The sequence below is a fragment of the Calliphora vicina genome, chromosome 3 (assembly GCF_958450345.1).
Source record: "Calliphora vicina chromosome 3, idCalVici1.1, whole genome shotgun sequence".
In the NCBI taxonomy this organism is placed as follows: Eukaryota; Metazoa; Arthropoda; class Insecta; order Diptera; family Calliphoridae; genus Calliphora; species Calliphora vicina.
The window spans coordinates 128,339,127-128,365,280 of NC_088782.1; the positions used below are offsets into that span (position 1 = coordinate 128,339,127).

The window sequence follows — 26,154 nt, forward strand, 5'->3', positions numbered from 1 at the left end:
CACGTTTATAAATTCGCCTTGTTACCAATTCTTCTTGAAAACATATCGATAATAAAATGTTCTAAAAAATGTCCAAGAAAAAGTTAAATTTTGTTCAATTTAACTTGCTGGAGCCGGTGCAGACTGCGAAATCTAATAAAAACACAGTTGGTTTGAAAATTCTATAAGAAATGTCGATGGCATTCACTTGAAACTGATAGCTTCATAAAACAAAACAATGCTGTCAATCTATTTTTTTTGTTAAAAAATCTGTTGAAATGACAACAGCTTCAAGAGAAATTGAGATTTTTTCATTTTCCTCTACAGTTCTTCATTCGTCAACAGAGAATTGTCAAAGTAGTTGCGTATAAATAACGTGGTATCTGAAATTGTTAATATTTCCTAGTTTTTCTATTAAAATTTTGTTTTAATAAGTTTTAATTATGAGTGATGATGAGGATCAAGTTAATGTCAAGTCCCACAAGCAACTGCTGCAGGCTATCAGCAGTTTGGGCAAAACCCAACACATAAAAAAGTCAACACGTGATGAACCCAAATTGCATCAAGACGAATTTCAATTGGTCAAAGGAGCCGTTGTAACGAAAAAATCATCTCATCCGGTGGGAGTAAATGATATTGTGAATGTGTTAAAAGGCACCAAGAAACATTTAAATGCTGGTAAACAATTGAAAAATGTAGTGACCACCAAAAAGGTATTGGAAAGACCTTTAGAGAAACCAGCAGCCGAGAGAATAAAACGTACCATTGGCTATGAAAATGTTAAAAAGAAGTTGGCCAAATGGGATGCTGTTGTGACCAAAAATAGATCTTCTGAAACCCAGGTAAATAGAGAATTATAGATAATTTAATCAAATGATAAACATTTTTTATTTGTTTTAAGGTCTTTCCTTTGAAAGGCGAAAGAATTTATGTTAATACTTCCCTTTACCGCAAACCTTTGGAGCAATCTGTTAAGAGTGACTTAATGATGCAAATGGAGGAATTGGAGAACAAATATGCCAAATTGAAACGTGAACAAATGGGCGATACCGATGATCCCAAAGAATTGGAAAAACGTGAGCAGGAACTGATGAAAAAGAAAATAACCAAGGAGGAGCTTATGGCCAAACGTAAAGAGTTGGCCTATTTGAAAATACGCGAATCCCAAAAATCAGCCAAGGCACGTTTGCAAAACAAGATCAAATCGAAAAAGTACCATAAATTGATGAAGCGCCAAAAAATGCAAGAACAAATTAAACAATTTGAATTGTTGCAAAAGACAAATCCCGAGGCTGCATTGGAAAAATTGAATGCTTTGGAAAAATCCAGGGTATTGGAAAGAGCAAATTTGAGACATAAGAATACTGGTACATGGGCCAAGAATTTGCAAGTTAGAGCAAAATACGATAAAGATGTGCGTAAAGATTTATCAGAACAGTTGCAAATCAGTCGACAATTGACACAAAAAGCCGCTGAAGAATCGGACAATGAAAATGCTGAAAATAAGGAAATGGACAACACAATGAATTCTGCCACGGCAGCAGATGATGAAGAAATGGATTATGATCCTTTTAATCCCTGGACCAAAGTGGGAAAGAATTCTAATAAGGCAGCAACAGCAGAACAAGAAGATAAAGCCAATTGGCGTAAATATTGGCTAGAACGTAATGACAATGAAAAAATTATGGAGGAATATAAAAAACTATTGCAGGATGAGGAACAGAGCGGTGACGAAAACGAAACAGCTGATGAAAATACAGAACAGACAACTGAAGTTAAAACCGAGGAAACCAACACAAAAGCTGCCAAAACTAAGAAAAATAAGAATAAAATTTCAAAGAAAAATACTAAAATTGAAAATGGTTGGGTGGTAGAGGAAATTGATCCAGCTACCAATAAATCCATAGACGATATTTTTGATGCTCAAGAAGATAAAATCAAAGAGACTCTAAGCAAAAAATTGGATATTATAAACAGTAAAGCTAAAGAGTTAAAGACAAATAAGAAACAAACAAAACGTTTGGGCAAATCTGTAGATAATTTAAAGAATCTTAATGATTTGTCGTTTAAAAATGAAGTCAAAAAGCCCATTATCGATGAAGAACTTACCAATGAATTGGATGAAAAGCAGGGAAATGAGCTTGATATAAATAAGACTTTAGAAAAAGTTAAAAATTTAAATGAACAGCTAGACAAAGAAGAAAATGTGTCTACTAAGCTGAGTGATACCATAGATCCCACTAAATTGGCGGCTGTTAAATTGAAACAACACAAGGGGGGTTACGATACTATTAATGAAGCCTTGGATGATGTTGATATGGATGAGGAAGATGCTCTAGATGCCAATGCCGAACAACAAATGACCATTGCCCAGGCCTTTGAAGATGATGATATTGTGGCTGATTTCGGTCAAGACAAGACTAAGGAGAGTGAAGTTAAAGATGCCGAAATACAATTGGCCATGCCTGGTTGGGGCTCTTGGGCTGGCGCTGGTATTTCCAAAGAACAAATGGAAAAGCGCAATAAACGTTTGCTGTTGAAATTGGCGCCTAAGGAAAAACGACGTGATGATAATAAAGATGGTGTGTACATAAATGAAGAGGCCAGCAAACAATTAAGAAATCACTTAGTCTCTGATATACCCTTCCCCTTCACCTCGCTTAAAGACTATGAGGCCAGTATACGGGCGCCATTAGGACGCAATTTCGTTACCGAAACAGCCTTCCGCTTGATGACCAGACCCGAGGTCATAACGCAAAAGGGTAAGATCATTGAGCCCATGGATGAAAGTGAATTGCTGAAACCACAACGTAGACTTAGAAATCCTGTAGATAAGAGAATTGCCAAAATGTCGGCGCCCATAACTAAAACGTAGTTTATTTACTTACATATCTGTGTGTATGTAAAAATGTGTAATAGTTGTATTTTTTTTTTTAATAAAATTTTGAATGAAATAATAAAAGTGTAAAAATTTTATTCTACCACAAAACAATAGTAGTTCTTAAACATTAAGGGAGCCTCATCATCCGAAATAAAATTACGTTCCGGTTTAACCGAGGCAAAGGGATTCTGTGTAGGCGGTTGAATTAAACGTAATTTACGTTGACACTCTTCCGCAAAGCGCGACATATCCAAGGGACTTTCGTATTCGGTGTAGGCAGTCACTACTATGGGTACATGAAGATTTGCGGCAGCTAGAATAGTTTCAGGCCAGGTATCTTCCATGTTGTAGCCGGTAGAACGATATAGGCCGGCATTGAAAAAGCATACTAAAAGGAAATGTATAGATTTTTAAATAAACCATTATAAAAAAAGAAGTTTGCAGGAAAAAAAACGATTTAGGAAACATTTACACAAACATTTTGTTAAAAAATAAACTTTTTCATAAAGCTTTTTTATAAATAAAACTATTTGCTACAAAAAGCTTTTTTAAGAAAAAAAACACACAACACAAAAAGTTTTAACCATAGAGTAGAGTTTTTTCTAGTTTCCGCTCTATGTATATTTCCTCTATGGTTTTAACTTTTAAAGATTTTTCACAAACCAGCTCTATTCTCCTAAATTTTTTCATAATAAAAGATTTTTTAAGAAAGAAACTGTTTTTAAAAAATGTTTAGATTTTTTCATATAAAAAAGTGGGGGGAAAATTTGTTTATACTAAGGGGAGTGGTTTAATATGTAGTTTAGTCTGTAGTCTAGTTATAGTCTAGCCAAAGTCTAGCCGAAAACTAGTCATAGACTTGTTATTGGACACATGCTGTTTTCGTGGGGATATTTTTTCAAAACTGATAATCTTCAATTATTACTCACTTAAATTGGGCTTTAAAAACTGGCCCGACCTACAATAATCATGATATATATAGGACTCAAAGAAATATTTGACATTGCGATTTGATTTTCGACAAGCTGTGCAACATCTAAAATATTTTATTTCTTATTAAAATAAAAGGAAGAAATATGATCAATTTTGCTTTCAACTTACTTTGTCTTTTGTAATTGTTCGAATGATATATTGTTTGGATTCAATTCGGGACCCACAAATACAATATTAAGATTTTTAACACAAGATGTTATGTGTAGAAAGAATAATTCCCATTTATGCAGAACATCAACTTCGAATTCTATTTCAGCACCTTAAAATGAATCAAGTCTTTAGTTTTAATTTGTATGTTTTAAATTTTTCCTAAAATTACCTATTAAATGTATGGTAAGAGTTTCATGATTCTTTAATTGATCGGCTAACTTTAAAGCATACCAGGCGGTTAAAGGACCTGTGGAAATTTGAGTTAAACTTGCATACTCACTGTTCTCGGGAAGATCTAAAATGATAAAATAGTAAACAAATGACAAATGACCAGATCTGTTCAGATTTCGAAAACAAATTTAGGATGTATGCAATAAAAATATTTCGTACTTACCATAACCCAACTTATGGAAAATCTGTTTTGTATTCAAGCAAGTCATGGGTATTTCTTTCAGTATCTTTGTTGGCAAAGCCGGATCCAAACGACCGAATTTCTCCTGAAACTGTACCAGCTCCTTAAACAGCTGATACGATTTACACCATTTGGCATGGTCTTCCGGATTCATGTGCTCCGGATGTTCCAGACAATATGCAATCATGCCACATTCCGAACAATCGTGTAACTTATCGAAATGATACTCCCGGCATTGAACATTATTGCAGAGGCGGGGAAATAAGATGACCTCTTGTTCGGTGGCATTTAAGGGTCGACTTAAGATGGATTCAACCTTGCGTATGGTTATAATGCGATACGAACGAAAATGATCAGCCGCCATGGTGGAACAGTTTCTAAAGATGTGGCCATCTAGAAAATAATTGCATAAATTAAAATAATGTTCTCAAAAATGTTTAGTACAACGTAAAATTTAGAATTGTTCCATCTCTCCTCTTGCTAGTGTAATTGTTTATTAGATTACATCGTAAATTTTAATGAATGAACATGTCTTTTGAATTAGTGCCAACAAAATTCTTAAGGTGTTGTCTTTAAAAGAAAATCGATTTCAATGCGTGCAATTGCTTGTCAGCCATGTCGTAAATAATTTTTAGCCACCACCAACAGACCAATCGATAAAATCATTAATCATCTTGGTGGTCTCAACATTTCATACACAACGAGCGAGATTTTAAAGAATTTCCGTTTAAATATAAAATTTATAGACAATTTATTTACATATACTCACCACACGTTTCCGCGGCCACTTGTTGTAAGGCATGACATAATTGCTGATGTTCTGCATCATTTTGCATGTGTTCCAAACTGCAATAATATGTCATATGGCATTTTGAACATTCAATTAGCTGGGCCAGTTTACACAAATCAGTTTTGCAGTACTTTTTTTTTTGGTTTTAAGAAAAAATTAAAAGGTTTGTTGAAAAATTTATTGTTTAAATTTAAAATTGTTTAGTTGTTTTACTTACATTACACAGAGCCACCAGAAAGTATTTTCTTGGTTTATAGATATACTCAATATATTCCTCTTCATCGTCGCTGGACGCAATATCAGTTACTGGTCCTTGATCGAACATTTTCTTTAGATTTTCCATTAAAGTGTTGGGTAGATTTTCATCACCTAAAGTAGATTTCGATTAGAAAGTTATTGAAGACAAGTATGTATGTATAGGGAATAATAGTGGAGTTTGTTTTAAAATTTCTATTATAAAAAAGTGAAATTTTGAAATTCGTGTGTTTGATTTGAAAACTTTCGCAAAAACTTTCGTATTAAACGCAATTCCAACAAAATACCGGATAAACTAAATCTTACTGTTTTTAACTTTGATTTAGGAATTTTAATATTGTTACATTTTTACCTTTTAAAAAGGTGGGATTTATTTCCTTGTATTCTTTTAATCTATCTTTTAAAATGGAAATTGATCCATGTATGTAATGGCATCACGTGAGAACGGCTGGAGCGATTCGATTCGAAATTTTTAGGAGATGGTTTAAAGAAAAAAAATTAAAATTGGAAATTTTAATTTTTAATATATTGCCTTCTTTTCACTTCTCACTTTTCTTAATAAGAAACATTTTTTGGATAAACTTGAGGAAATAACATTAGTAAATAGCTATCGGGCGAAGCCGGGCGGTTTTTTAGTTTTAAATATTTTTAGATAAAAAGAATTTTTTAAAATTGTTTTTGAAAATTAAAATTTTTTTTTTGAAAAACAATTTTTAAAATTTTTTTTTTTTTTTGAAATAAATTTCCTTAAATTTAAAAAAAAAATAGATTTTATTAGTAAAAAAAATTTATTACAAAAAAATTTTTTGCTAAAAAAATATTCGGGTTAAAAAATTTTTTTCCCTATTTTGTCCAGGTGTAGGTCCAAAATACTATAGCCTTATTTATATACAACGATGCAATGGACTTGGGATATCCATATTGTCTATATTAATAACTTAGTAGTCCAGATATACATAGATCAAAAATAGGCCAAAAATCGAGTTTGTCCCGGATTTTTCTTTATATCTCAGTCTATTTTCTTGATTTTAAATAGCAACAGAGCCGGGAGAATTCCCAATATTTTGAAATATCAATCATTTTTGTAAGTTATTCGGGGGCTATGGCCGTTCACCAAATTATACTTCAAAATAAAAATTTTAAATATTTTTAGGTAAACAAAATTTATTTTTTTTTCCAAAGTTGTTTTTTCATTTTTTGGAATTTTTCGAATTGTTTTTTTAAATTAAATTTTTTTTTTTTAATATTTAGCGAAAAAAAATTCGGGTTAAAAAATATTTTTCCGATTTTGACCCATTGTAGGTCCAACTTGTTATGGTCTTATATATGTCGTTGCAAAGGTCTTTGAAATATCTATCATTATGACTTAGTAATCCAGATATAGGTCAAAAATCGAGGTTGAAAAAACCAAAAAAAAAATTTTAAAATTTAAAAAAAAAATTAAAAAAAAAATTTTTTTACCTAAAAATATTTAAAAATTTTATTTGTAAGTATAATTTGTAAAGGATATCTAGTATTCGGCACAGCCTAATATAGCTCTCTTACCCCCAGTAACACGAAGTCTGGTTATGTATTAACAAATAGTTAAACTGACAGTTTTCATACAAAAATATTTTTAACCGACAGTATAACTATTAGTTAGGCCATAACCAGGCTTCGTGTTAATGGGGGTTACTTGTTTTTATTTAATTGATGTCATTTAACTAGAAATTTTCATTAAAGAGAAAGTGTTATTCATTTTTCTTTTTATTTTGCTTAATATGTACTATTTACCGTTAGCCATCATGGCCTCCATTTTCTTTTGTAGATTTTGTATAAATGCATTTTTTTCACCCACATTTGCAGCACTTTCAGTTTCCGTTAACTTTTCTTTAGATTTCGCCTGTTTAACTTTAGCACTATTTGTAGATTTCAGCTTTGCTTCTTTATCTTTATTTTGCAAATCCGTTTCCGCACAGGTTTCTTTTGTGGCCGTAGGCGGCTTTGAGTCTTTTTGTAAAAATTTACTTTGCATTAAATGTTGCAAATTTAGTACAGGATCCTGTATAGGTTTATTGAGCTCTACCAATTCTAAATGTTCTTCCATAAGTTCTGGCATATCATCATCATCCTCTTCAGTTTCTTGAGGGTTATTCAACTCATTTTGTCTTCGTTTTTGCTGCAGATCTTGTGGTTCCACTTCTTCATTTGTATTTTGATTTTCTGATAAATTCAAACGATTTGCTTTATTACGCGGTCTATTACGTATTCTGGGATTTTTCTTATTTGGCATTTTAATTTCAATATATTTATGAACTTATGCAATTTTGTATTAAATTTATTTAAATATTTTAGGGTTCTTTTTTAGAACCTGCTCTTTTGCCAGTTAGACACTCAATGCTGTGCGTTTTTTTTTGCAATTGTATGAAAACGTTTTCATTGTTTTAGCTGAATGTACAGACGGACAGACGGACGGATGGATGGGCAGACATGACAACCCAAAGAACGACAACGTTAATTTTGGCTATTGGCCATGTGTAAATCTAAAGCAGAAAAGGCAGCAAACAAACGAGCAAAAATGAATTATCATTAGAATGTTTAATTAATCTCACTCAAGTCAACTAAACTCACAACCACCAAACAGATACAATGCATAGATTTGTACAGATTTTATTGTATGTACATCACAAAGAATTTACATTAAAATCTATTTGTAGACAATCAGACTGATCAGACAAGAGATAGTTTGTGCGTACATGATTATTGTATATTGCAAACACCAACCACTCACTCACTACCACAATGATCTTGAATTTTAGGCAAGAAAAACTAGCATGTAATAAGATTTAGAAGTCTTGTCGACTGAATCTTATGTATTTTATTCCATTATAGTCATTTTGAATTAAAATTTTTTTAATTGAAATTTAAAGAGAAAATTGAAGTGCCCTCACTCAGATTAGCAGGAAAACAGGTTCTTCTCAAACTCCACTATTTTATACTAACATTCAACTTCAGGGTCCTAGCCATAGATGACAGCTAAATAGGTAACTGAGAGCAAAATCCTGGTTCATGAGAATGTAATGACATGTTATTGTATCACCTATATGTGTGAAAAGAGAGTAATTTTGTTTCATTGACATTTCTCTCTCCTTCCGTTTTATGTATTTTTTATATGACCCTAGCAACCAACATTTGTTTATCTCAAACATAAATAAATTATTTTCACTTGCGGCCCATAGTTTTCAGTTTGTTTTCAGATCCTTAACAAAACACTTTAACAATGAGTATAACCAGTAGAAGCGGTTTAGTGCCTACGCCCAAAAAACCACGAAGATACTTAGCAAAAGTATAAATTTAATAAATATTATTAAAATAAAAGAAATTTACTAAAATTACAACTATTATAGAAATCCAATAATGCAAATTTGCTGCAAAACTTTGAGGCCCTACCCATGGCTTTATCCTTAAGGCCGTTTGGGGGCTTGTTTAATCCCTTTGCCAAAGGATGTTCGGTTTTATGCAATCATCCGGCTCCTGCAGAAGTTAAACAAATAATTAGTCAGTGTAAACAGTCATTGGTAAGTTCTCAACATAACCTTACAATAAATAAATTCCAAAAATATTTGTTTTTTAGACTGTAGAGGGAAAAAATATCCAACATATGCAAGCATCGCTCACAGAAAAGTCTCCCTCACCTAATGAGCCACCCGATAACATACCCGAAGATTTGTTTCGTCGTTATACCGACACCGATTCTCGACCTCTAACACCCACACCCACTGTGACCAGCATACATACACGCACTAGTGCTGGTTCCTTTTTAAACAATCGCCGTTGTATTACCCCCGAATTGGGTAATAATGATATGATTAAACGCAAAAAAATCATTTTGGATTTAAGAAGATCCCATTCGCAAGAAACTTTATATTGGAAGCCTTGTTCGGATTTATCGAGTGGCGGAGGTTTTGGGGATACAGATCAAAAGACCAGGAGTGCTGGTGCCATTGAGGAAAAGAAGGGTAGAAAACAAAAATCCGAGGAACAACAGAGACCCAAATCTTCTATGGCTACGGCCACAATACCGGAAGAAGGCGGCGATGCTGGGGAAGAACACAAAAAAGTTATACATACCTGTATAAATGAACAGGATTATGCTGATGAAGATATACGCCGGGGTAAAAGGAGAAGGAAAATAAAGGCTGTAGCTGGTGGGTTAAAAATATTAGCTTATTTTGTTATTTATTTAATCTGTCTCTTTTAGCTACAGCCACAACTTTCCACTTGAGTCAAGATCCTGAAACTCAGGTGGCTGCCTTAGGTCCGGATTCCTTAAATCCCAGTACTAGACCTAGTCTAATACCCAATGCTGCTAACCTGTTGCTTAGCCAGGAAAAACGGGCCAGTGAAGAGGTTTTGTTAAAAGGCAGCTTTTTGACCGATGAAGCTTTTCAGGCTTTAAAAACTAAACTAGATGTAGATCTCATAGAAAATACTTTTGATCGTTATGTAAGTTTATGTGTAATTAATTTAAATTTAAAATATTGTAGATAATAGATCGTAGCTGAACTTCGAACTTATTAATTCAATTTGAGCTTAATTCACTCAAATCTGTCTGTCTGTTGAAATCAATTTTCTGAAGACCCCAGATATCTTCGGGATCCAAATCTTTAATAATTCTGTCAGACATGCTTTCGAAAAGTTTCCTATTTAAAATCAGCAAAATCGGTCCACGAATGGCTGAGATACGAGGAAAAAACCACGACAACCTCGATTTTTGACCTATATCTGGATTACTAAGTCATTAATATAGACAATATGGATATCTAATGATAGATATTTCAAAGACCTTTGCAACGACGTATATAAGACCATAGTAAGTTGGACCTACAATGGGTAAAAATCGGAAAAAATGTTTTTTAATCCGAATTTTTTTTTTCACCAAAAAAATTTAAAAAGCAAAAAATTTTTAAACAAAATTTTAAATATGTATAAAAAAAAATAAATGATTCAATAAGGAATTAATTCTACAAAGAATGAAATTTTAAAAGAATGAATTTTATAAAGAATGAGTTCTATTAATGGATTTGTTAAGAGGATATATATAATTTGATTTATTGATTAATTCCTCCATTTTTCTTTTCACAGCTTAATAGAGCCTATCGAGAGGCCTATAAATATTTGCCGCTCAAACCTAGAGACCACAATGATGTTGTTAAAGAACTGGAAAAACTAAATATGATTTGTGAGAAAATGCCTCGCAAATTCTCTAAATCAGCAACAAGATTTGATGTACCCATGGATTTAAAATCTGTAAAAGGTATAATTTATTTATAAAACAAGTAAGAGAGTTAAATTCTGCTTTGCCGAATTTTATATACCCTTCAAAAAAGTATACTTTAAAAAATTTCTTTTTTTAAATTAAAAAAATTTCTTTTTTTAAATTAAAAAAAAAAATATTTTTTAAGGAAACAAATTCTATAAAATTTTTTTTTTTAATTAGTGACAAAAAATAATTTTTTGATTAAAAAAAAATTCGGGTTAAAATTTTTTTTTTCCGATTTGACCCATTATAGGTCCGACATACTTATGGCCTTATATTGAAAAGGTCTTTGAAATATCTATCATTAGATATCCATATTGTCCAAATACATACTTATATGACTAAGTTATACAGATATAGATCAAAAATAGGTCAAAAATAGGGTTTTCTTATATCTCAGACATTTGTGGGGCAATTTTACCGAATTTCAATAGCAACCCAACCGGCACTATAACGGATATATTGACGTATGAATCATGTATGTAAAATGTTAGGGGACTTCGGAAGGTTGATTTCAACATACAGACGGACAAACGGACATGGCTATATCGACTCCGCTATCTATAACGATCCAGAATGGGGTCGCAATTACAAACGGAATGATTGAAATTGAATATCGATCTCTTAAATTATTTCTCATTTTTCCTCCTTAGACATGTCAGTCCTACATTATTTAAGCAAATATGTTTGGGTATCGCGCCAACGCAAGCAAATATATAAAAGAATTTTCCTTAAATATCTCAAAACCTGCCCGGAACAACCAGAACAACTACAGCAACAACAATTAGCTGAAACGGAAATAAGTTTTCCTTTGCCCGATTATCAAGAGCGTTATATGAATACAAAACATTTATATCAGGCTCTGGAGGATGTATTGGAATTTTATGGCACCCAAAAGAACATTGAAAAAGTTCTTGAATTAATAAACTATAAGGAAATACAAGCAGAAGATCAATTAATAAATTTTCGTTGCTGGTGTGGCATAGTAGCCTTTGCAGAACGTTTGGCATTAGATGAACCCAACTGCACGGATTCGTGTGATGAGGTATGTCTCAGTTAATGTAAAAATTATAGTTGTAATTGTTTATATATTTAATTTAAACATTTCAGTTGGAAAAGTCTGATTTTAATAGTCTGGAGCTGAGATTATACGCCTTTGAAATTCCGGAAAACTTAAAACAAGTTTTTGAAATTATACGCAACACCCACAATATAAAATAAAAATTTAAATAAAGCAAACGTTTTCTTTTTCAATATGGCAATACTTTTTTATTTGCTTAGCCTAGTTACAAACCTTAAAAGCATTGCCATTTATTTTTAATACAGGGTTGTATTTTTGTTTTTACATTGTTTGTTTTTCTGACATTAAGACATCTCTGTTTTATGATGTTTATTTGTGGATTGATTGTAGAAAAATATTCTTCATTCTGTGGTTAATTGTGCTAAAAACAACTTGTTAATTTAATTAGCTTTATTTTTCATTAAATTTATTTGCTGAAACACCAAGAAAACCTAACAATGGCTACGCTGGAAGATAAATTAATGGGTGAAAAGCTGGAATACTACTGTAGTAGTGATGAGGGCGAGCCAGAAGATTGTGATGACGGCCAGGAAGGTTCCAGCAAGGGAGCTGGATGCAAACAGGGACCTCAGGGTTTTGTAGATCCAGATGTATGTCCTCCACCACCAACTGGGGGTTATCGTAATCAGGGCTCCACAAATACTGGTCCCAAAGGTGTAGTTGAAGACTGGCAAAGATTTAAGAAACTGCAGGCAGAGAAACGGGAAGAAAGTGAGAAGCAACGCATAGAAATGGCAAAAAAGTTGTCCATGACTACGGCTACAGCCAGAGAAGAAGAAGAACGCAAGAAACAAGAAGAATTAGATGACGAACTGGCCGAATTAATGTCCGAAGACTTTTTGCAACAATTTCAAAAACAAAGAATGGCCGAAATGTTGCGTCAATGTGGCCACAGCCAGCAATTTGGCAAGGTATTTGGTCTCACCTCACACGAGGAATTTCTCAACTGTGTGGAAAAAGAAAATAAACACACTACGGTTATAATACACATCTATGATCGTAATGTGGCCGCCTGTGCCACTTTAAACAAATGCTTGGAATCGTTGGCCAGCGAATATCCCACTGTTAAATTCGCTAAAATCTGTAGTTCAGTGGCCGGCATGAGCAGAGATTTTCGCACTAAAGGCCTGCCCGCTCTATTGGTATATAAGGCTCAAGCTGTTATAGGAAATTTTGTTAGAGTAACTGATGATTTATCCGATGATTTCTTTCCATCTGATGTGGAAAGTTTTCTTATTGAAAATGGCATATTGGTAGATAAAAATCTCTACAATTAAGTATGTATGAAAGGATCTCTCAAAACCAATCAAATCTAAACAAAGAAACATATAATAATGGACTATATTACTTAAACCACAAAAGATAAATACTGTAAGTTTGATTGTATAACAACCATAAAAGCAAAATTAATTAATTTTTATCTTTTTTTATTATAGATTGTGTTCACTTTTGAAATCAACTAACTAATCATTATAGCCCTCCTGCAGTAAATGTAACACACTCTCACTAATTCTCCCTAGCTGTCGCTAAACTCTGTCATAATACGTATTTTCCTAATTTAACTCAGCTAACAAAACACTACACAAATTTGAAGTACATATATAAAAGAAATATGAAAATAGTATTAACATTTAGCATTTTAAGAATTTTAGGGAATTATCGTATAATATTTGCTACAAAATATTTTACATTTGCATACTTGAGTTTTAAAAGTGTGCCATTTGGGTCACATGGTCGGTCTTTTAGTGTGTCTGGAATCTCTTAAGACTAACAAAATGACCCAAAAAATAAACTACACAATATTTTGCAAATTATATAGTTAGTACGTCTTTTAAATGTAGAACATATTAATTTTAGATTATGTTTTGCTTTAAACAAATTTAAATTATTTAAAAATGTATATTTTTTAATGCATGTCGAACGCATTTTATATTGTAATAAATATTTATTTTAATAAACTAATTAATATTTTCAAATCCCCCAATCCCCAACTAAAATTGTTGTTTTTCTTTATATTAAAGGTATAAAAAGGATGACAAATTTTGAAATTGTAGCTTAACTATATTCTCTGGTTAATCTTGGCTTAATTTTGATATTTAATATTACTGATATGCAAATGATTCCTTCAATATATTAATTTTGATAGGCATCATTAGCATGCTAACAAATATTAGCTTTAGGAGGTCAAATGTAGCCATCGATATGTAATTTATGTTTTCGTTCTTAAAACGAATTGGCTTCTATTGGATTTATAAAATCGTGCGATTTTCAAAACATAAATTTCTCAATTATTTGTTTTTGAAAGTCGCTTGGTTTCGAAATCATTCGGATACTCTAGGTTTCAGCGGTCTGCCTTGGTTAGTTAAACGAAAGCTAGAGATGTCAATACACGTATTACTGGAAAAGCAAATAAAGTTGACAGATCTTAATACATTACTGGAAACCAGCATCGTTTGTGTTTATTGATATTTTTTTGTTACCTTCCCATTCCAACCCACCACATTCTCTAACAAATTGAGTAATGAGAACAAGTTACTTAATGCGCAAGCCGCCAGCACTTGATGTCTGAATATAGAAATCTTGTTGGCTGCTCTATCAAGTCTTGTAACCTTCGTTGAGTGAAAATTGTCAAAACTTAGATAAAAGAACTGTCTGAGGTTGCCGTCAAATAATCTTTAAACACCACAATCAGGAGGAAGCAAAGCTTCTTGCGGTAAACCAAACAACAACATCATATTAAATAGGATATAAGCAGCTTTTAATCAACAATAGGAATCTGTATGTATATCGTACTTAAAGGCCTCCCACCGACCGCTTCAGACGCCGGCCTAGAAGATTCTGCATACATATACACGAGTTACAATTAGAGCAATATGTTTAATAACTAGACCGTGCCGTTCAAACTTATGTAAAACGTGTACACAGGGCACCCCACACACTCACTAATATTCAACAGTCCAGTAAAAACCCTGGTGGCTTCCCCGAGACATATTCAGCCCAATTATGAAAAAAATTCCCCGGGAGTTTTTTCCCTTTTCTCATTTTTCCTATTCAAATTCTATGTTAAAAAAACGAAAAGGGAAGAAATCCCGGGGAATTTATTTTTCATAATTGGGCTGATTATTAGCTTGTAATCAATAGCTTTGGACGATATTCATAGAGAAGCCACCATGGTGTATTTAATACTCCTAGCAAATAACGATATTTTTTTATTAAACAAAAATAACAATAATTAAAATTGCTTTTAATTATTTTAAAAAAAATATATAGGAACATAGCTTTGAAATAATTAATTCCATTTAAGCTTAAATAACTAAAATCTTAATTCAGAATTATTAAGTGAAATTTAATTGGAAATGATGTAGTATTTTCAAAAAGAAGTTTTTATTTTTTATTCTCTTCGTTCAGCACATGATACAATAATTGTAGAAGGTAGAATCACTAGGGAGAGTTTTCAATATTTACCCCTATAACATCAAACTTTGATTTTGATTTTTCTTTTTCATATTTTCTTTTGTTTGACGTTACAAGAATTGTATAATTGAGAATTTATTTTCTAATGAGTCTACCTTATATTGTTGTGTCATGGTTCAGCAAATTAAATTCAATTTAAACAACTTATACATGAATAATTTTCATAAATTTATTTCAGTTTTTTTTTTCTAACATTTATATTTTGTTGTTTTTTTTGTTGAAAGAGTTTTATTTTCTTTTCATATAAGTAGTATTATAATTTAGATATAATATTCTAAAATTAAGTTTCAGTTTTATTCACTTTTTTTAAATATATAATTATAAAATATAAATATTATACAAGATATTGTATTGTAGTTTTATCTCATTTCTTTTGCTTTCAATAATTTCATGATGAATGATTGGAAAAACTGAATTCACAAAATAGATGATTCATTATAAAATATAAAAAACAACTAATTTACTTATAATTAATAATTTAAAATAGTACGATGATTAAAATACAAAATAAATGTATAATACAATAATAACAACCCTTTAATTTATTATTTATATAAATTTAAGTTTTGCTTAATTCAATATTTAAGCTGGGTTTTCTTTTTTAAAGAATTAAATAATTTTTATTGTAGTTAATTAATTATAACTTTTAGAATAAAAAAATTTAATTAAAATCTAAAATTTGTTGAATTTAATAAAATAGTACGTACGTTTTTTCTGTTTGTTTTTCTAATTTTAGTTTTTATTAGGTTTTTTTTTTGTTTTTTTGAAATTACAAACTAATTTTGTTTTATAATTATTTGGTGTTAATTTGATTTTTGTTTTTAATTTACTTAAAATTTTATAATAAATAAATACACATGTAAAATTTTGGAACCATTTATATTTTGTTGGACATACATTTATATAAAAAAAAATTTAAGAATTTTCAAGGAATAACAACATTTATAAACATGTTTGCTAGAGTTTAGAATATTTTCTTTTGCATAGATTACTTTTGTTTAATTATTTTAGACATAGACAACATTTAATATCGTTTTTTTATATTTAAATTAATTCTTTACTACTTTTACTAGCATGAGTTAGAATATTATTATTTTAAACGAGGTTTTTTTCTTTACAAAATTTTATGTATAAAAAATAAATAATTGAAATAAATGCTATTTTACTTGGAATAGTTAGTTGTTCCTTAAGATTTTTCTTATTTTGTTTATAAAAAATTTTGGAATTTAATTTTTATTTTTTAAATTTAACGATTGTTTTGTGATATTTTACGTCAAGGAAATGCTATAATAAAAAAAAATAAAATAAAAACAATTGGAAATTTTTAACAAAAGGGAGAGTTTGTAATAAAATAATAAAAATGGAAAATTTTAAGCAGGATATTTGGTATATAGAATAACAACTGAGAGAGTTAAAAAGTCTACTGACGATATTTTTTATTAAATTAATTTTAAAATTATTAAAGACAATAGTTGTTAAAAAGGACACATCATAAAATTTTATTTAAAAAATATTAGACTGTCTTAAATGTTTTAGAGAATTTTAATTTGAATTAAGTACTTTTCATTAGCGGAAATCATATTTGAAATTTTATTCACAAGCCGAGGCAATAGATCCTGTGTTGATCATATCAACATAATTATTGAATATGAGGAAAAAGCACTTGATTCGATACATAGAGAGTATATGGCCGATATACACTGCGAAATTGTTGTGTGCCAGAAAAGATCATCTCCATTATACGTAGCAATTAGCATGGATTTAAATTTTCAGTATAGCATGAAGGCCAAATCTTTTATCGCAGATTTCGTTTACATTTCAAAGAGTTTTCAGAAATTTCAAACGATTTACAACACATTGGATTTGTGTTTAGTCAATATTTTGACGTTGCTAAGCCAATAAGTCAGTATTTAAGTACTTAATATTTTACCTAAAATGTTTCAATTTAAATTTATTGGTTTCATAGACCATCCCCCTACAAGGTTATTATTCTATTACATCAATAATTTATTTAATTTTTTTCAATGCAGTAATTAAAGAAACTTAAAAAATAGTACGTAAATATTTACATACACAAAGTTATTAATAAATAGTTTCAATTTGATGATATTAAAAAACATATTAAAGAATTTTTTTTAAAACAAATAGACCTTAATTAATCCAGCAAAAAAGTAAGGAAAAAGAAGTAGAAAAACGCCACAGAAAAAAATTTGCTATAATCAATCGCTCGCTTTTGGAAATTCATCTGGATTTGATTTAAAAAGTTTATTCGTTGGTATAATTGAGCTGTAGCCAGCAACATACATGGACCTTCGTAAAGTTTCTGATTGATTTACACGCTTTCAAAACATTTTGCAATCAATCTAATTTATGTTTTAAACAAACATTCTAAGAGTTATGTTTATTGAACGTATTCTTGGAACCTTCCTCTCATGTTATGAGTTATCAAGGATGAATCTGAGACACATCTATTCATTCTATGGTTGGTTCAACTTGGAAACAACGGATAACAAATAAGTATCCTGCTGTTTACTTATTGGGTATCACAGTGAAATTAGTTTTGAATCGACCTTAGTGAGCTGCTTGATTGGTGGCTGCCCAAGGAACCTATGTTTTTCACAACTGAAATAGATTTTTAACAAGTTGAATACTTGTTGAATACCATAGCATCAACTGTTCAAAAGAATTAATTCTTAATTCAATTTTCAAAATCAAATAAAATTTGATCTTTGAACGGATTCCATTAAAGAATTCATTACGAATTAATCTAGGCTTAATTTATTTAGTAAACAGACACAATCTGTGAAGCTTTTACTTGTCTGCGGGAATCGAACCCGCAACCCTCAGGTTGCTAGCCCAACACACTATAGATAAGTATATCCGTGCACCATTATTCCTTGGAGAATTAATTCCTTATTGAATCATTCAAGTTTTGGCTTAATGAAATTTATTGAATGATTAATTTGATTTTAAATGATTAAAATCAAATCAATTGAACAAAAATTATTTTCATTCAATTTAGATTTGAATTTAAAAAAAAATTAATCATTCAATATTCGATTAATTTTTGTGATGAATTAATTCAACAATAAATGAATTCAATTTGAATGTAATACTTTGAATAAAGTATTAGTTTTGTTGGGAATGGTTGTATAGAATCAATTTGCTGACAATTTTTTTTATTTCTGAATTAAGATTTTAATAAAGTAAACTTAAATTGAATTAATTAATTGGAAAGTAAAAGCAGCTTTTATTTCCAAAATTATGATTTCGTCTAGAAAAATCCTTAAAGCATTTTTTCAATTGATTTTTAATCCAAAAATTTATAAAAATTTTCAGACAATTTTTTTAATTTCCTTTTATAAACTTCCTTTAATTAAGGTCTATTGTTCTTAAAATTGTAAAATAAGGTTAATGTTTTAATTAAAAATTTAGAATTGATGGCAATGAAACAGTTTTAAATATAGTTTATATCATAAGAAATATATCCATAGCTTTTAATGATATGACAAATGACAAAGATGTCATGGGGTTTTTTAAGATACATATATAAATATAGAAAGAGTTATCTGTTTTAATTGGTTTTGTGGTGAATGTATTTTATTCAATTTCACTTAATATAGCTGCCTTGTTGTGAGTAAGAAAAGAGATTCTTTGTCACAAATTAAGTTTAATGTTTTTTTTTTACTTTAAAAAGTTTGGCTTTTTTTGTGTGTGTGTGTAATATATATTTAAAAAAGTTTAATAAAAAAAAACAAAAAATAAAATTCTTAATCAAACTTATATATTAAGACTTATTATATTAATTAAGTAATTTTAAAAATATGTTTAAAAATAAAACTTAAAAATCAGACTTATATTTTTTTTCTAGAAATTAAATAAGTTTATAAAAAAGTTAGTAAGTAATAATCTAATAAAAGTATTTAAATTCAATTTATATACAAATAATACTAAATTAGGAAACTTAGAGTCTAGGAGGCTTAAAAGTTATAGACGATTCCATGGAACAACATTCATTGCTGGTCGATGAGAGACCCTCGGAATTAGAGTTGCTTAAGAAACCTCCTGCTGCACTGCCTGCAGTGGCTCCAGTTGATTTGGGCCTTGAGCTGGAGTTTGAAGAGCTGGCATTGTTGTTGTTAGTACCCTTTTGCTTCTCCTTGTGACGCCTTAGCGAAGAACGTAAAGGATACTGTCTGGGTATATTGGCACCTAAGAGTATGCGCCGTGTTGAGGGTCTTCTAGCCGGACACTGTACAGATTCGGCACTGTTACTTAAACGGATGTTGCCAACTTTAAAAAGTTGTTAATTTGTGACGAGGCAGGTGTATGTAGTAGGGCATTTTTTGTTTGGTTATATACAAGTTGTTGTGGATTTTTTGTTTGATTGCAATTTTGGAATTCGGTAGTTTAAAAAGGCACAACACAAATTAACCAAAAGATATTTTTTTTACAAAAAATAGTAGAGAGAAAAATCAACAAGTGTAAAGTAAAGCCATAAAGAAAAGAAAAAACAAGAGAAATAAAAAACATTTAGGTTTATGTTTTCTTTCTTTTTTTTGGTTTGTATAAATTGTTTAAAATGTCTTTCGTTTACAGTAAAATGTTACAGGGGAATTGTTTCAAGAATTCTAGGGTAATTTGTGGTTAAATGACGTTATACAAAAGGGGTATATAGTGTCATTGGAATTGTTTGTTTGCTTGTTTTATAGATGGAGCTTGTTGATGATCTTTGAGGAATTGGTTAATGCATAAACAATTACAAATTAAAACACACAACAATTACTAAACCAACAAAATAAAGCATTATTAAAAAAAATAAAATAAAAAACGAAACAAATGACAAAAAAACACAAAATTATACAAACACAATTTGTTTTTACAAATTTATTTATTAGATAAATATAAGTATATGTTTGTAAATAAATTTATAAAATAAAGTTAGATTTAGGGCAGGATAAAATAAATTCTATCTTTAACATTTAAATAAATGTTATTTTAATGTAATATAAAAATAAAATATAAATAATTTAAATATTTATTACAAGTGGCAAATGTTTTTTGATTTTTTTTTAATTTAACAGCAAAATTATTGCTTTGAAATTAAGAATTATTACTAAAATGAATAAAATATAAATATTCTGGCAATATTAACTTTAAAAATTTAAAATTTTTAATGAAACCTTTCGCCTGTTTAATGCAGTGCTCTCTGAGCTTTGAATTAAGAGGGCGGGCCAATAAGTCCGTGTCTTTTTGAATGAAACACAGGTTTTTGGATAAAAGAATATTTTATTTTTAAAATTAGTCTACTTTTCGAGACTATTGGAGAAAAGTTGGACAAAGTGTATATAGCTCAAAGGAAACTATTTTGAAAATAAAATGATTTTGTGTTTTATTCAAAAAGTCACGGAATTATTGACCCGCATAGTAAACTATGCTTGCAGATTTAGCAAGTTTAGCAAAAATGCTACATTTTGCAAGAACTTAACAACAAAATATACTAGCGGAAATCACTCTTCATTGCAAACTACCCTGCAAACCTTGCATTTGTTGCAAATCTAGGATAAGAAGAACTTTCGTTTTTAAAAAATAATCTTTGATGTTTATTTTCATGAATTTATTTATTCACTTTGGGCACATATTTCTCATCTCAATATATTAACTAGAAATCAAATTCTTAAAAAGTCCAAATTTTCAATTTACAGCAGGTTGATTGAGAGCCAAAGTTTATAATATGCTTACAAGAGTGATATCCACTATTAAAATATTGATGTGCTTAAATTTTAAAAAGGCAAGAAAAGCATTTGTAAAAAGAAAATAAAATAATTCCTTTCATACTAAATATATTCAAAATCAAGTAGTGTTTGCTATTGTCTTAGCTTTTATACAACACTTTAACATTTGCAACTATTTCTTTGAACCAAAAAAAAATCCAAACCCTAAATTATAATAAAAAGTTAAAAATAAATTTGTTCTTAAATAATAATAATAAAAAAATATATGTATTTATAAAATAAATATAAAAGCACTGACAGACACGTTACACAACAATTAACATAAAATTATTAAAAATATGTAGTTCTTTTTTCTAATACAAAACAATAAACATAAAATATACACCTAAAACGGTGTTTTTTTCTTTTCTTTTTTTAAATTCAAATTTTTGTTAATACAATAAATAACATGTACTAATAATTATAATTTTTACAAACAAAAAAATAATAAATTACAATACAATACAACGGAAACATTACACAATTAAAATAGAAAATCTAAAACATTAAATATAATACTAACAAAATTACTATTGCCACCAGCACTGCTACTACTAACACCACCAACGCCGCCACCACCACTACTCGTTAACGTCGACTGGCTGTCATAATTGGAAACGGAATTTAAAGTGCTGGCATGACCGGCGTTGTTACTACTATTAAAGCGATTAACAGAGCCCAGGTTGGCAGATGACATGGGTGCTTGTAAACTAGCATTAAATGATTGATATAAGGATGAAGACGAGGAGGGTAAACGCTGACGTCTCAAGGCCTGTTGTTGGCGCAAACGTCGACGCTGTAACATGGGAGTTGAATGGCGATAGTGGGAAGTTGTAACAATATAATCAACTTCTTGCATATCTTGAGAAATGGCTTTGTCTAACTCATCATTAGCAGTTAGGGAAAGGCTAGAGTTAATAGTGTTAGCAGTACAGGTTGTAATACAATTAGCATTGTTGGAGTTTAGGGTGGTGGAGTTAGCATGGATTATGGTGTTAAGTGTTTTATGTTCGTCGCGCTCTCGTTCTTGTTGTAGTAGACGAGGACTTTGATATGATAATTTAGAATTGTGCATAGAGTTGGAACAGCAGGGTTCCTGCTGCTGCTCCTCCTCTACATCATAATCATCATCAATATCTGGCTTATTTAATAAGGATTCTGTAGAATAATATTGTGAGATATTGTGGCAACGCGTTGTTGTTTTGGTTTTATTGTGGTTATTGTTGTTGTTGGCATGCAAATGATAATGTGACAATGACGATGCAATTGGTGATGAGGATAATGGCAATGGCAATTGTGTAAATGTTTGTAAAGTATTTGGATGTAATGTCAATTCGTTGGAAGTTGTGGTAGAAGTAGTAGTAGTAGTGGATTTCATTAAATGTTGACGATTACTTATAGTGTAACCCTCATTGTTATTGTTTTCTTTGTTTTGGTTATGGATGTTGTTGTTATTGTAATTAAAATTATTATTATCAGTTGTTGTTGTAATTAATATATCTTTATCATCAAAATCATATCTACCATAGTTTGTATCCAAAAATAATCCTTGTCCCTCCTGGGCCTGGCGTGTATTAAATGGTGGAGTCGGCTGTTGCTGCTGCTGTTGTTGTTGTATTGCTGATAATTGCTGTTGCATGGAATGTAAATTCATTTGTTGATTTATACTATTGCTACCGGTGTTGAAAGAGGTGGAGAAACTCTCATCGGTATCCATGTGTTCGGGTGACAAATGAAAACTTTGCCGTTGCATGGGTAATGGCTGATAGTGTTGCTGCTGCTGTTGTTGGCGTTGCTTGTAGTAAAGATATAATGATGTATTGACAGCTTCGTTAACATGATGCTGCTGCTGCTGTTGTTGGTTTTGCTGTTGTATGGCCGAAATATTTGCCGAGTGATGATGATCCATCATACGTCTCATGTCTCTGGTACTACCACCGCCTAAATAATTGCCCGCAGTTTGTAAGTTAACAGCCGATAGACAACAATTACTGCAGGTGTTGGGCGGTACACACAATAGATCACCATCTTTGGGACCTAAAAACCATTCGGATCGTGTACGCATGCGAGCCGTTTGACGTTCATGGACCTGTTCAATCCATGTTGTGAAGTTTTTGTGTAGAGTGAGTTCATTTGGTTTGTTTTTTATTTTTTTTTTTTATAGATTTTGTAATATTTTTTTTTGTTTAGAGGATTGTTTGTATGCATTTTTATTTGTTTGTTTAGTTTAAATATTATTTGGGTTGCCAAAAATTCAAGCGCACATCAGGAGTAATTTTTTTTATTTTGTTTTATAAATAAATCCATTATCATAGCATGTTGTTTATTTGTGTAGACGGGGTTGTTTGTTTTGTTGTTGTTTTTTTTTTAAGAGAAACATTTTGTTTATTTTTTATTTTATTTTGTAAACGGGGAGTTTTTTTTAATACCAAAAACAAAAAATAAAAAAAGAAACATAAATAAACTTAGTAAAAAGGATTTTTACATTAATAAATTTGTTAAATGTTTGAGAGGAAATAATGTGTGAAAGGAAACAATTAAACAAAGTACAAAAAGCAAAAGAAAGTATTAAAAAGTTTAGCAAAAAGAGAAAAGAGCGGAGAGGAAGATAAATACATATTTCTAAAGCGTTTACTATGCAACAAAAAACTACATACATACTTTATTTCAAAAATATTTAAATTACTTAAGCAATACGGTTGTTACTTATCATGTTACTGTCAGTGATGTTTAATTATTTTCTACAAAAAAATTATAAAATGTTGCCTTACTCTTTTAAAATGTTGCCTTTTTGCATTTCTTGGGTTACTATGCAACATAAAAATGCATACTTTCCAAATTTTATGTTAAAATATTTAAATTACTTAAGCAATACTGCTACTAATCATGTTACTGTCAATGATGTTAAATAATTTTATAAAAAAAATATGTTACACTTTTCCTAATTCTTTTGTTATTCTATTTAAAAATATTTAAATTACTTAAGCAATACTGTTACTTATCATGTTACTGACAGTGATGGTTTCTAATTTTTGCTGTGTTTATGAAACAAAATACTACTTCAAATTTTATTTAAAAAATATTTTATATCGTTATAGACACCGGAGTCGATATAACCATGTCCGTTTGTCTGCATGTATGTTGAAATCACCTTTTCGAAGCTGCTATTTAAATTCGCTGATGGCTGAGATATAAACAAAAAACCACGACTACTTTTTTATCTATATGTGGATTACTAAGACATTTCAAAAACCTTTCCAACGACGTATATTACGCCTTACAATTTTTTTTAACCCGAATTTTTTTTTCACAGAGGAAATTTGTTTGCAAAAAATAAATTTTTTAGCATAAAAATTTTTATTGGATAAAAAATAGTTTTCCACGAAAATAGAAATTTTGTTCCACCAAACATTTTTTTTAAATAAAAACATTTTTTTAATCCCACTTTGATGAAGGGTATATAAGATTCCGGACAGCCGAATATTGCTCTCTTAATTTGTTTTGTTTTCAATCAATTAAGAAATGAATTGAAAAAAGTTTACAAAACTTATTTGAAATAAGTAGATTTGAATTGAAGAAAATTTTAACTATACATTTTATTAAGTTATTTTATAATGAATTTGAATTAAAGAAAACTTGAATGATTTAATAAAAATTTAATTATAAAAGTAATGAAGTACTAAGGAATTAATTCGTAATGTAATATTTTGATTATTGATTATTATCAAACTAAAACGATATTGAAAACTTAGGTTTAAAAAACAACTTCGGAAAATAATAAGAACTAGCAGACAAACCTGACTGTTTTTCATTTGCAAAATCTATCACATACAAATATTTTTCTTTGTAGCTTGCAAAAAAACAAAAAACAAATAGATTTTAAGTAGATTTTGTTTGTTATAGCAAACGCTTTTAAAAACATATTTTTCTTAATATTAAAGTATTATTTTATAGATACAAAAGAGTTAAATAAGAAAGAAAGACAGACAAAAAAAAAACAAAGCTGCAGCGGATGACACATTCAAAAGCAAACCACAAAAATGATTAAGTGTCTTTATAAATGTGAAAAGTGGTGGTGGTGGTGTAGTGAAATTTATAAAAAGAAAAGAAGAAAAAAACTAATGAATTTTTTTAAAAAAAAATACAGACTCTACACACACAAAAATAGATAAAATAAGTATGAAATTTGAAATAAATGATTACACACAAAACTATAAAGTATCTGAACAAGAAAACAAGTCATAAATAGTTACAAAATTTCAATGCAAATTGAAACAACAAACATATGTATGTATTAAAACTCTTTACAGCGATAACAATCATCAGCAGGCCAGGCCACATTTCATACAATTCAAATAATCTAGGTGGAGGGTTTTAGAGGACAGCCGGCCAATTTTATGGCCTTAGAGTAACTCCATTTAATACAAGTCATTAATAATGGTTAGGGGATAAAATGAAAAAAATAAAAATAATAAAAGTGCTTGAAAAAATAACAAAATCAAAAAACTTAAAATTTCAAACAATTAAAATATTAACTTAAAAACCAATTAAAACATTTTTTTTTGTTGGGTTTAATTTAATTAAAAAAAGGAATTTTATTTAAATTTATAAAATAATAATAAAAAAAAATCATATTACAAAAATTAAATAAAATCTCATTTAAAAGCTAATGTTAGTAAATTTTATTAAGATCTTTAAGACCTTTAGGAATTTTAAAATATTGTATTTATGTATGTACATGTTTTGTAAACAAAACAATTGCTTGTTATTAGTATTCAATTTTATTTAATTATATAAAAAAGAAAGTAAATTCTCAGTATTTTTTGGATTGAAAAAAAGTCGTTACTAATTATCATTTACATATGAAAGCAAATAATATTAGTTGGATAAAAATGTTAAATATTAATTATTAAAATAAATAAAATCGTTATTCTGGATTTTCAAATTAATGTTTTAAAGAAAAATTATGTATACTATTTAATAGTATTATTTAAAACCAGAACTGAGTTGTTTATATTCTTTTATTTTTTTTTTTGTATTTTGTATTAAACAAACTAACAACTTAA

At 29.7% G+C, this 26,154-nt stretch overlaps 4 protein-coding genes across 11 annotated transcripts in view; 3 read left to right on the forward strand and 1 right to left on the reverse strand.

Moving 5' to 3' along the window:
- Positions 1-329: 329 nt before the first annotated feature.
- LOC135953363 (U3 small nucleolar RNA-associated protein 14 homolog C) lies at positions 330-2,971 on the forward strand. Its single transcript, XM_065503237.1, has 2 exons — positions 330-821; positions 881-2,971. The coding sequence occupies exons 1-2, from the start codon at positions 423-425 to the stop codon at positions 2,852-2,854; spliced, it is 2,373 nt and encodes a 790-aa protein (XP_065359309.1). The 5' UTR covers positions 330-422; the 3' UTR covers positions 2,855-2,971.
- The window catches only part of RhoGAP71E (Rho GTPase activating protein at 71E), a 53,066-nt gene continuing 29,849 nt past the window's right edge, over positions 2,938-26,154 (reverse strand). The window contains exons 6-12 of one of the 8 annotated variants that reach the window (XM_065503230.1): positions 5,423-5,574; positions 5,185-5,335; positions 4,398-4,808; positions 4,173-4,298; positions 3,962-4,112; positions 3,790-3,896; positions 2,938-3,248 (exon numbers count right to left, since the gene is read on the reverse strand). In XM_065503230.1, the coding sequence (XP_065359302.1) occupies positions 2,953-3,248; positions 3,790-3,896; positions 3,962-4,112; positions 4,173-4,298; positions 4,398-4,808; positions 5,185-5,335; positions 5,423-5,574 (1,394 nt within the window). In that variant the 3' untranslated portion in view covers positions 2,938-2,952. Of the gene's footprint in view, positions 3,249-3,789; positions 3,897-3,961; positions 4,113-4,172; positions 4,299-4,397; positions 4,809-5,184; positions 5,336-5,422; positions 5,575-19,222; positions 19,608-21,611; positions 22,514-22,612; positions 23,178-26,154 lie in introns of those variants that run through there. The other 7 variants (XM_065503233.1, XM_065503228.1, XM_065503229.1 and 4 more) reach the window with 7 other exon arrangements.
- On the forward strand, positions 8,720-11,980 carry LOC135953825 (uncharacterized). The gene is made up of 7 exons (XM_065503837.1): positions 8,720-8,785; positions 8,847-9,017; positions 9,074-9,647; positions 9,701-9,945; positions 10,585-10,756; positions 11,413-11,804; positions 11,870-11,980. The coding sequence occupies exons 1-7, from the start codon at positions 8,720-8,722 to the stop codon at positions 11,978-11,980; spliced, it is 1,731 nt and encodes a 576-aa protein (XP_065359909.1).
- Positions 12,176-13,837, forward strand: LOC135954828 (phosducin-like protein). Its single transcript, XM_065505066.1, has 2 exons — positions 12,176-13,211; positions 13,277-13,837. Exon 1 carries the CDS (start codon positions 12,278-12,280, stop codon positions 13,115-13,117), a length of 840 nt encoding a protein of 279 aa, XP_065361138.1. The 5' UTR covers positions 12,176-12,277; the 3' UTR covers positions 13,118-13,211; positions 13,277-13,837.